The sequence below is a fragment of the Physeter macrocephalus genome, chromosome 14 (assembly GCF_002837175.3).
Source record: "Physeter macrocephalus isolate SW-GA chromosome 14, ASM283717v5, whole genome shotgun sequence".
Lineage (NCBI taxonomy): Eukaryota > Metazoa > Chordata > Mammalia > Artiodactyla > Physeteridae > Physeter > Physeter macrocephalus.
Window position 1 is genome coordinate 75787135 of NC_041227.1, and position 12011 is coordinate 75799145.

General features: G+C 48.8%; 1 protein-coding gene across 11 annotated transcripts in view; it reads left to right on the forward strand.

Moving 5' to 3' along the window:
* Positions 1 to 12011, forward strand: part of TRRAP (transformation/transcription domain associated protein) — a 112466-nt gene that overhangs the window by 83487 nt on the left and 16968 nt on the right. For 7 of the 11 annotated variants that reach the window (XR_008619436.1, XM_028500108.2, XM_028500113.2 and 4 more), the window contains 8 exons: positions 382 to 610; positions 1215 to 1480; positions 2051 to 2151; positions 3387 to 3588; positions 4826 to 4990; positions 6402 to 6492; positions 8121 to 8320; positions 9136 to 9397. Coding sequence is in view for 10 of the 11 variants with exons in the window: in XM_028500108.2 (XP_028355909.1) it covers positions 382 to 610; positions 1215 to 1480; positions 2051 to 2151; positions 3387 to 3588; positions 4826 to 4990; positions 6402 to 6492; positions 8121 to 8320; positions 9136 to 9397 (1516 nt within the window). In the remaining variant the exon portion in view is untranslated. The remainder of the gene's footprint in view (positions 1 to 381; positions 611 to 1214; positions 1481 to 2050; positions 2152 to 3386; positions 3589 to 4825; positions 4991 to 6401; positions 6493 to 8120; positions 8321 to 9135; positions 9398 to 12011) is intronic. The other 4 variants (XM_028500112.2, XM_024118898.3, XM_024118908.2 and 1 more) reach the window with 3 other exon arrangements.

The following is a 12011-nucleotide window of genomic DNA, read 5'->3' on the forward strand; positions in this document are numbered from 1 at the left end:
TCAGACGTTCATGGAAGTAAAGCTGGAGGGCAGGGGACCAGGATGTTCTGGTCTCAGGCGTCAGTAGACAAAGAGCCCCACTTAGCTGGTGGCAATGGAACAGGAAAAGGATAGTATGGGGGGCGGGGGGAGTTGGCGTTCTCCAGCCCCAGTGTCACAGCAGCCACAGAGCAGAGGTGTTAAAATGGGGGGTGGGGACAGGGACCACGAGAGCAGCGCTTGAAGTATGGAGTAAGTCAAACGTGGCATCTGAGGCACGGTGCTTCCTTTGGTAATTGAATCGTGAGCTCTTCACAGTAAGGATTCCTGATTGACTCTGGTTTGTTATCCTCTTTCCATCTTAATGTTCACTGTGCAATCTCTTATGCTGGTCCCTTTCAGGCAGCCCAGCAAATCATTGAACTTCAGGAAGCTGCTCAAATTAACGCAGGCTTACAGCCCACCAACCTGGGAAGGAACAACAGCCTGCATGACATGAAGACAGTGGTGAAGACCTGGAGGAACCGGCTGCCCATCGTGTCTGACGATTTGTCCCACTGGAGCAGCGTCTTCATGTGGCGGCAGCATCATTACCAGGGTAAACCTACCTGGTCCGGCATGCATTCATCATGTAATTTTCCAGACACCCCACTGTTCTGGTTTCATGTCTTGGTTGTGTTTTGTTGTTTTGTTTTGTTTTTTCTTTTACCGGATTTTTCTTTTTTGGCATGGTGGATGGTGGTTGTTACGACAAGGTGATGGTGAAGGTGGTGAAAGATGGGAAGAACCCCCACCTGTTCCCTTTCCCGCTAGAGCAGACGGGCTGCTGGGCACTGTTGCATCAGGGGCACAGGCCGGGTGGGGGTCACGGCCTGCGTTGTGGCCCTCTTGGTTTTGAAGCCCCCTGAGAAGGAGCTGCGCTCAGGTGGCAGCGTGTAGCCTTTTTCACCTTCCCTGGTCCCCTCTGCCCTTCCCCTCAACCTGCCAGGCATCTGTTTGTTCAGAGCGACCTTCATGGTTGAGTTAGCCAAGACAGTAACACCCAACTCAAGAGTTAGTGCTTCTTAGATCTTCCTTTTGATACAGAATACAAGGAAAAATAATGAGGGTTTATCACAGAGCTTCCCATTGCATAAGCCATGTGTGTTTGTTTTTCATTTTTTATTTAAGCCTTATTGTGGAACACTTTGAAAAATGTTTGTTATGGACTGAAAACTCATTTCTTTGCTCTCCAGCTATTGTAACTGCCTATGAGAATAGCTCTCAGCATGATCCAAGTTCAAACAATGCTATGCTTGGGGTTCACGCATCGGCTTCAGCAATCATCCAGTATGGAAAAATTGCCCGCAAACAGGGACTGGTCAATGTAGCCCTGGATATATTAAGTCGTATTCATACTATTCCAACCGTCCCTATCGTGGATTGCTTCCAGAAGATTCGGCAGCAAGTCAAGTGCTACCTGCAGCTGGCAGGCGTCATGGGGAAGAATGAGTGTATGCAGGTAGAGTGCCAGCCGGACCCCATGCCCGCCCGCCCGCGCCCAGGAGGTCTGGGGAGGAATGAAGGGTCCATGTGGAAACGCCTGGTTCAGACAACAGGGAAAGAGGCTAGAACTTTACAAACACAGCTCTGGTCTCGGGGAACAGTCCTGCCAAAACAAAGGGACAGGAAGCCGCTTGAGTATTTGAATGAATTATATGTGATGGTCTCTATTCTACTTGGTTAATGTAGTTAAGGAAAGAAAATTAAAAACTGCAGAACTATGAGGGTATATGGTAGATCTGGGCTATGTTCAGAGGAATATTAATAAAAACAGTGAAACTGACTAGATATGGTAAAGCTTTGGAGAAAATAATACCATTAAGGTGTCTAGAGCTGAATTTGCATTTAGTGATTGAGTTTAAATACTACTTGTTAGTCAACAAATATTCATGGTGGGCAAGCCTGTTGTCAGTTTAAAGTATATTTGTCAATGACCTTTCAGACTTGCTACATAGATCAATATTTTAATGAGGTTTTTATATTATTGTCTAGAAAATTCAAGAACTTTTTTTCTGTTTTTAATAAACAGGGCCTTGAAGTTATTGAATCTACAAACTTAAAATACTTCACAAAAGAGATGACGGCTGAATTTTATGCACTGAAGGGAATGTTCTTGGCTCAGATCAACAAGTATGTATGTTATATAGGTGGAGGATAAGAGAAGGACTCATCAGATTATTTAAATAGTTATTTATAACTTGAAGCCAATGTGAAGATCAAGCTAGAAATTGATATGACTTAGTGACAGTTGTCAGCAGTGATATTTCAAATATTGTACCTCTAGGAAGGTAATAACTTGCAGCAAATTGACGGGCCAGCATGAGTGTAGTACTTAAAAAACTTTTAAAACATGAATTGCTTGAACAGAGAACTGCTGATAACATGGATTCGTTGCCCCAGTTTCTCAGCATGCCATCTTGGAACAGAGTTGATTCCTTTTTTTTTTTTTTTAATAAATTTATTTTATTTCATTTATTTTGGTCTACGTTGGGTCTTTGTTGCTGTGTGCGGGTTTTTCTCTGTTTGCAACAAGCAGGGGCTACTCTTCGTTGTGGTGCGTGGGCTTCTCATTGTGGTGGCCTCTCTTGTTGCGCAGCGCAGGCTCTAGGTGCACAGGCGCGTGGGATCCTCCCGGACCGGGGCTCGAACCCGTGTCCCCCGCATGGGCAGGCGGATTCCTAACCGCTGCGCCACCAGGGAAGCCCCCAGAGTTGATTGCTTTTATGGAGATGATTCTTGCTTTAGAGCAGGGGTCAGTCAACTGGAAAACAGTATGGCAGGTCCTCAAAAAACTAAACAAAAAATTATCATATGGCCCGGCAATTCCACTCCTAGGCATTTACCCAAAAGTGTTGAAAACAGGAAATCAAGCGGGCGGTTGTTCGCGAAGGTTCGCAGCAGCACTGTTTACTGTAGCCAGAATGTCGAAACAGCCCAAGTGAATGGATAAACAAGATGTGGTGTATACAACCATTGGAATACTATTCAGCATAAAGAGGGCTGACGTGTTAACATGGACTGTAGCGTGGATGAACCTCAGAAACACAATGCTGATTGAAAGAATCCAGACCAAAAAATCACAATGTATGAGTCCATTAATAAGAAATGTGCAGAGTAGATAAATCCATAGAGACAGAAAGCAGGTCAGTGGTCACCAGGGCTGGAGGCTGGGGGAATGGAGAGTGACTGCTTCATGGGTCGGGGTTTTCTGGGCTGATGAAAATGTTTGTGGCCTACATAGAGGTGGCAGTTGCACAACATTTTAAAGGTACCGAATGCCATGGAACTGTTCAATTTAAAATGGTTGATTTTATATTAAATGATGTCCACCTAAAAAACTTTGTTTTGATTTTGTGTCTTCACAGGTCTGAGGAAGCAAACAAAGCCTTTTCTGCAGCTGTGCAGATGCACGATGTGCTGGTGAAAGCTTGGGCCATGTGGGGTGATTACCTGGAAAACATCTTTGTGAAGGAGCGGCAGCTGCATCTTGGAGTGTCTGCCATTACCTGTTACCTGCACGCGTGCCGGCATCAGAATGAGAGCAAATCAAGAAAATACTTAGCCAAGGTGAGACTGAAAGAATTAGCTCTGACCAAAGACCACCCAGTAGCCTTTAAGTTTAGATGAAAATGCAGCAACTTACTGATCTGTGCTGGGCATGAGGCATTTCTTCATGCCTTACCTCTCGTTTTCCTTCACCTTTTGAAGTATATAGTCCACAGTTCTACTTCAAGCTGAAAAATGGAGGCCTGGACATACTTGGAGTCAAAGGACTTCTAAGCAGCAAAACTGAGCCTAGAGTCTGGGTCTTAGGACTCAAGTCCAGTGTTGGCTGTGGGACCTCACACTGGACAAAGATTCCTGCAGACCGCTGAGGGGTCTGTCTGCCCGGAGAGCTTACCTGCCAGACACCTGTTAGATTCTGGCCTCTCACCTGCAGGGACCGTGCACACAGTCATGGAGCCGGTCGGCTCTGGTCACAGGTGGCGCTGAACCCCCTGGTTTCTGTGCGCACTGCAGGGTGAGGTCGCGGTCACCTGCGTTGTCATCCGCGGGGCCCCCAGTACAGTGCCAGCGCCGGGCGCTGTGGACCTGGGCCCGGTGGGGGGCCGCTTGAGCCCAAGTGTCCTCCCCAGTACTGAGCCTTCTCAGCCCTCCCGGGAAACACATCAGTACAACCCAGACTCCATTCTTGCAGAAACTTAAGAATTAAGTTCTGCTTTTCTGTTTTGTCCATTAAAGGTTAGGAGTTTTTAGAATTCCTTGATTTAACATCAAAATTGGATTGAACATCAGCACCTAGTAGTTAAAGCCAACAATAGAAACGGGCTGACTGTAGTCACACCAGGAAACCACCTCACTGTCTTGACTCCAGGTTTGCTTGTCTTTAGATGTAATCGTTTCAGACGTCCCCGGACACCAGGCTGCCAACACGGGGCCTACCTGATGCTAGGGTGGTTGTCACCTGCGATCTGTAGCAGAAGCCCATTTTGTTCTGGGGAGATTGCCAGTGTGGGGTAGCAGGCTGGAACCCCTTGGGGTCACACTGGCTACCACTAGCCAGCCGATTGGGTCAGTTACTAGTGGGCATTAAAGCTAAATCTGGATGAAAGCTATATGTAAATTTTCAGTTTTATTTATAAGATTTACGTTTAGGTTTAGCAATATTGTTGGGCCTTTTATAGATATTTTCCCACAATGCCAGTGAAGTTACTCTACATGGTATTTTAATGTGGGGGGAAAGGTCACTTGATCAGAGCCTTAAAATTTTCATCCAACTCTAGAATTCTCCCTTCTGCCTCAGGTGCTGTGGCTCTTGAGTTTTGACGATGACAAAAATACTTTGGCCGACGCCGTCGACAAGTACTGCATCGGCGTGCCGCCCATCCAGTGGCTGGCGTGGATCCCACAGCTACTCACCTGTCTGGTCGGCTCCGAGGGAAAGCTGCTCTTGAACCTGATTAGCCAGGTGGGGATAGCGAGGCGTCTTTGATCACCAAAAAATGGTCTTCATTTCACATCCTTTCTTTTCCAGAAAGGAAATGCACACATGCTCAGAGAGAGATAGGAAGATGTGCACAATCAGAAATCACTTGATACGAAGCACAGTTGAAAGTGATTGAAGAGTCTGTCAGGGTTGGCGTGGAATAATCTGCTAGAGTTACAGCGTTAAAATGGTCATTTCTTTCCTTGAACGTGTTGCCCCGTAAGATACACGTAAAATAAACATTCTCTTAAAATGTAAAGTCAATAGTGAGTACTCACAGTTACTCACAGTGAGTGTGTATCTGGTTGATACTTTATGGCTGAAATCCCAGCAAGTGCTAGTTGCTCTTCAGAGCTTCCCTTCGGAAGAAAACTTGGCGCAGTTGTGGTATTCATTCCCCTTTGTGCAGTTAGTTGTTCAGCCGCAGCTGCCGAGGTTGCAAGTTGTGTGCGCTGGGTGGGCTTGGGGAGTCGGACAGACTGGGGCCCGGGGGTCCTGTAGAAGGGCTTTCGTTACCCTTATTTTGAGAGTGGCTCCAGATTGTCCTCTCCTGCAAAAAGACCGAGAGGGGAAGGGCCTGAACGATAGAGATTTGGATACCGTCGGTCTGGGATCGAGTGCCTTTGACTGTGCTGCTTCTTATAAAATTAGAGTCATATATATAATTTTTCACATGTGAACAGCGTCGTGACCAAGCATTTGGGGACATGCTACTTGTTCATCGTTCTGTCTGTTCTTCACATGTGGTGTGTCATCTACACGGTACCCAGATGTGGTTTTATTTTTCCCTTGAGAGCTTGCAGCTATGTTCCTGGGTACTGACTGGCATTTCCCTTGGAGTTCATCCGTCAAGGTGTAGATTCCCTTTATTGGGTATTGTCATTCATTGAATATCTCTTAACGTACGTTAGCCAGCCACCCTGTGGCAGAGCTGGGTAGTGTCTGCTCAGCCCTTTGGAAGGAGCCGTATAACCCCAATTTGGTAAAACCGGCATGTCTTACCTTAAAGAGAAGAAGTTCAGTCTCCTCCTTCCTGCAGTTACGCAGAGTAAAGTTACTTGCTAGTGAGCCTTGTTGTCAGAATCAGCTCACAGTTCCCGGGGAGTAAAGACTGGTGTCGTTCTGTGTTTTCCTGTCATTTGCCCGGTGAGATCCAGGGACCTGAGTGTTTGTCATCCTCATAGTAACTGAATCAAATGAAAGTGTGGTTTCCCTCTGTCGTCAGTAGTCCTGGGGCAGCACTGATGAAACACACCAGGTTGCTCGCTCTTGGATCTTTCAGCGCTAAACTAGATGTTTGACTTGCTGTTTAATCCGGCCTCGCGTGTATCAGGTCGGTGGTGTGGCCAAGTGCAGCCCAGCAGCCCACTCATGATTGACTGTCTCGGAGCAGGTTGGACGAGTGTATCCCCAAGCCGTCTACTTTCCCATCCGGACCCTGTACCTGACCCTGAAGATAGAGCAGCGGGAGCGCTACAAGAGCGGTACGTCTCCGGGGGGTGCGGCGGCCGGGTCCCCACTGCCGCGGACACGTGCTCGCTTGCAGCTCCTTTCCAGCATGTGGGCCGGTCTTGTGTTTAGTCCCTGAGAGGACGCTGGGTCTGGAAGATAAAACCTGATCTCCCAGTGAAATGTCTGGTTCTCCTTCTCCGCAGTGTAATAGGGTGTTCATCTACCTGAGTGATTCGATCCCTAAGTAGAAAAAGATACATGAAATTTTTAGGTGTAGATAATTATAAAGTTGAACTTGCCTCATTAGTTATAAATGCATCCTGGTAAACAGTATAAACGTCAGTTATGGTGTTACAAGGAATATCTTCAGCTGTCAGGGGAATCGGCATAGAAATCAATCTCACCAAATGTAAAAACGTACTCAAAATAGAGGTTTTTAATCTATATTGAATAGCTCTGGTGCGTAAAGAAAGAATTTTATGGTTTCAGTTACCCGCTAAGCATGGTGCTTTGTAAACACCACGTTTACTTGCTTTACCACATTTTTAATATGTAGACACTTACGCCGCGAGGCCAGAGTCTTTCTAGGAAGGTGACTCCATCCACTGGATGGTGGCAGCATCTCCTGGTCCTGCGCGGGGTGGGTGAGGACTGCACAGCCTGTTAGCTCCGACCTCCTGGGTACCTGGGTAGATTCGTGTTTTGGTCATTTGAAAGTTAAGATTTTTTTATTCTAAGAGAGCTGAAGCTTAAAAAAATGAGCAAAGGGGGTTCTACACGTATTTCTTTTTTCCTTTTTTTGAAAATATATTTATTTATTTATTTTTGGCTGCGTCGGGTCTTCATTGCTACACGCGGGCCTTCTCTAGTTGCGGCGAGCGGGGGCTACTCTTCTTAGCAGTGTGCAGTCTTCTCATTGCGGTGCTTCTCTTGTTGCGGAGCATGGGCTCTGGGCATGTGGGCTTCAGTAGTTGTGGCACACAGGCTCAGTAGTTGTGGCTCATGGTCTCTAGAGCACAGGCGCAGTAGTTGTGGCGCACGGGCTCCGCAGCATGTGGGGTCTTCCCGCGGCATGTGGGATCTTCCCGGACCAGGGCTCAGACGCGTGTCCTCTGCATTGGCAGGTGGATTCTTAACCACTGTGCCATCAGGGAAGTCCCTACAGCATATTTCTTATATAGCGAGTGACTGTATTTTTCAAAGATGTCATTTTATACCTGTGGTTTGGCTTACCTAGATGAAAACATGTAGGCTGACTTGTTAACTACTTCTAGGCTCTCTGAGCTGTAATACAAGGAATGAATTTTGAAATGTTCTGCCAGACATTTAAAAAAATGTTCAGACTTCCACTGAAGTTAGAGAGTCCAGTGAAGCCGGCACACCCTCACCCAGACCCACCAGTTACGTGCTGCCATACCTGCTTTCTCTCTCAACACATACGCCTTCTGGAACCACTGGAAGCCCAGTTGTAGGGGCCGCGCTCTCTGCAGCGCCCTCTCCTCAGAGTCAGGGCGCCTCCCACGCAGCCCCTGGGAAGCGCCCCGGGATGTGTCCCACGCCGGCAGGAACCAGCGTTCCTTTGGCCGGTGGGTCCTTAGAGCACCAACTCTCCCATCGGTCAGTTTGGCGCTGACATTGGCGTTGTGTGTGTTGCTCTCAGATTCTGGACAGCAGCAGCCAAGTTCAGTGGGTAACCAGTCCCATTCTGCATCAGATCCAGGGCCCATAAGAGCCACGGCCCCCATGTGGCGCTGCAGCCGAATCATGCACATGCAGCGGGAGCTGCACCCGACCCTGCTGTCTTCCCTGGAAGGCATCGTCGATCAGATGGTCTGGTTCCGGGAAAACTGGCACGAGGAGGTATGTGATGTGGTCTCGGGGGTGCTGGCATCCTGCCGAGGGGATGCATCATTCGGAATGCTTTCATGGCCGTGTTCTCTTGAGACTACCTGCCTGGTTGTGTGTATGCTTGTTGTTGGATTGAACGGTGGAACAGCAAATACTTCATGTCTGCACACTAGTGCTGCCTTAATATTGGAAGCAGAAGACTTCGAAAGAAGATGAGATTGAGAAAGCCATTTCTGGCCTTAAAATGCTTATTTTGTTCGTGTGTATGAGCTTAATCACTGAAATGCCACCACTGACCGGGGAGCGGCGGTGGTGTGGGCAGGGCTCACTCACCGGCCACTCGCCTCCAGGAGCTGGGGGCTGGTTATCAGGCCACAACCTTCGTGGCGGTGATAGAATAATCAGCCTTTGTTGCCCAGATATTTGTCTGGTTGGCCCCGAGGCCCCTCGTTAGTACCGTGTTACCTTGTGTGTGTGCAGAGTACACTGAAGTGATCTGAAAATAGGGTTTTTCCTTGGTTGCTCAACAGAAAGGTATGTGTATGATGCAAAAAGTGGGGTCTTGGGTCTTTTTTTTTTTTTTTTTTTTTTTTTAATGTTCAGGACAGTTGCTTCTCATTGTTAAGAACACGGCTCATGGCGTGAGTGTCCGGGCAGCCCCCGGGTTCCGCACAGTCTGGTGCCGATGCCTGCTGTGTGCCAGGTGCCGAGGAGAGCTTTGTCGGTGGTGGGGCCGGGTGGGCGGGGCAGCTGCTTTTTGGTTGGTGGGTGGGTTGCCTGAATGGAGAGCTCTGTTGTGCGAGCTGCCTCGGGTCTCTTTCCCCCAGGTTCTCAGGCAGCTCCAGCAGGGCCTGGCGAAGTGCTACTCTGTCGCATTTGAGAAAAGCGGAGCAGTGTCGGATGCCAAGATTACGCCCCATACTCTCAACTTCGTCAAGAAGCTGGTGAGCACGTTCGGGGTAGGTCTGGAGAACGTGTCCAACGTCTCGACCATGTTCTCCAGCGCGGCCTCCGAGTCCCTGGCCCGGCGCGCACAGGCCACTGCGCAGGACCCTGTCTTCCAGAAGCTGAAGGGCCAGTTCACAACCGGTGAGTCCTGAGCCAAGGGAGCTCCCGCTCAACGTTTTTCCTCAGTCTTGGCACCTAAGTCAACCACATCCGTTCGTTTTCATGAGCACAGTACTGGGCGAGCTGGTTAGACTGTTTGAAATACAGACTGGATCACAAGGAGACTGGCATTCCCCACCTGGGACTGCACGTCCTTCCCTCCGGTGAAAGGTCAAGGTTTCAGGGCCAGAGCACCGGGCTCCCTGTCAGGTTAGACACGGGGTGTTAGGACACACCTGCTTCTGCTCCCCCGTCCCTCCTCCTGCTTGGTTTTCATGGGAAAACGCAACAGGGTAAAGTGAGGCAGTGAAACCCAACGGTGCAGGGCCCAAGGTGACAGGTGAGGTTCAGACCTGTAGTGGATTCTGGTGGCAAGATGATAAGGAGGTTGTGTTTCTAATCCTGTCCCCAGTTCAGGTTCACGCATTTCCCTAGACCCACAGGAGCCCCACCTCTTTCTGCATGATCTGAGGTGAATGGTCCAGTCTCCCTCAGCCCAAATCCTCATGTGTCGTAAGGACCCTCGTCCCCCCAGCGTACACACAGGCACGGCTGCATCCCCTGGAGCTCGTGCTTGTGTGGTCTGTCATCCTCTGAAAAAGGAAGAGTCTGAGATGAAAGTTTCATGGGAGCCATCATATATTACTTAAAAGAAGTGATATTTTTAGTGAACCTTTATCTTAAAATGTCCAGATCATTAAATCAAATCTGGTCTGAAATAGAGAATTAGAAGTGGAACAGATCATCCGGATTCTGACGTGAAAAAAATGACCAACACTGAAACTTGAAAGAAGGACAGCTATGAGGCTCTGACCCACCACTGAAACTCATGTAGCGAGTTTCAGATACTTAAGTCAAGAGCCGTCCAACGCCTCTCGTCATGTGCCCCCAGGGAGGACCGTCTCTGGGTTTTAGCACTGTGTTCTGGTCTAGGGAGTGGAGGAGAGTTGTCCCTCCATCTCCAGCAACATTGCCTGCATTGGCTACTGGCTCCAAGTCTGTAAGGAGGTAGAAGGAAGTTCAAAACAGTACATTCAATTTATCCCAGAGAAGACTTATTTACAAGCAAAAACTTATACCCGAGTGTTGATAGCCACTTTATTTGTAATAGCTCCAAACTGGAGTCCACCCAAATGCCCCTCTAAGGAGAATGGATACACAACGTGTGGTATTTCCGTACTCATATAAAGCAAATAAAGAGGAGATAACGGCAACTTAGATGAACCTCAAAGAAATTACGCCGACTGCAAAAAGCCAATCTCAAAAGGATTCCTGCTGCATGGTGCTTAATTATGAAACACTTGTGAAATAACATAATAATCAAGATGGAGACCGGAGTAGTGGTAGCCAGGCGTCAGGGATGCGGGGAGGGAGGTGGCTGTGTCTCGAGAGGCATCGGGGCGTCTGTGGTGATGGACGGTGAGCATCTTGGTTACGGTGCTGGTTTGGCGCTCCCTACATGGCATCTCACGGAGACACACATGCACACGCACACACACACAGGACACGTATCTGAATCAGCCCTGGTGGTTATGCCAATGCCTTGGTTTCGGAAAGGGGTGTGTGGCCCTCCCTGTACATTTCTTTGCACTCCTGTGAATCTATATTCATTTCAAAATAAAAGTTAACGAAAAGTAACACACAAAAATCCATTACATGAATGTCAGGCCTGCGCTTGGTAACGCCTTCCTGATCCAGAGCTGAGAAGGAGCAACCCCTGTGTGTAGCTGCCTGCGTCCTGGCTGGGTGACCTCTGCCGGGGAGCCTGGGTGGAAGGCTGCCTCCTCGTGTTGGCGCATGGGGACCTCTCCAGCCGCCTGCTCGTGTGAAGTCGTGCTAGAGTTAAAGGGAAACCAGAGAAATGCTGTGAAAAAAAACCCTCACAATAAAAGGACATTGACTTTCAGGGGCTTCCCTGGTGGCACAGTGGTTAAGAATCCGCCTGCCAATGCAGGGGACACGGGTTCGAGCCCTGGTCCGGGAAGATCCCACATGCCGCGGAGCGGCTAAGCCCGTGCGCCACAACTACGGAGCCTGCGTGCCACAACTAGTGAAGCCCGCGCGTCTGGAGCCCATGCTCCACAACAAGAGAAGCCACCGCAATGAGGAACCCCTGCACTGCGACGAAGAGTAGCCCCCGCTCGCCGCAACTAGAGAAAGCCTGTGTGCAGCAATGAAGACCCAACGCAGCCAAAAATAAATAAATAAATGTAATTAAAAAAAAAAAAGTACATTGACTTTCATAAAACTGATGACCCTGTACGCAGTTGAGGTCACGCGTGGGCATGACGATTAGAACTGCTGGAGTAGCTGCGTGCTGTGCTGAGGGCCTTAACGTGTGCTACCTTGTTTAACTTAATCCTTGAGGGTCCCTGCTATTTATATCCGTCCTGTGACTTACAGTGCTTTGCTGCAGACTAGATGTGAGATGTGTCTGTTTCCTACCTGGGAGGTGCTTGAGCTGTGGTTTTTTTTTGTGTGGTTTTTTTTTTTTTTTGTGGTACGCGGGCCTCTCACTGTTGTGGCCTCTCCCGTTGCGGAGCACAGGCTCCGGACGCGCAGGCTCAGCGGCCATGGCTCACGGGCCCAGCCGCCC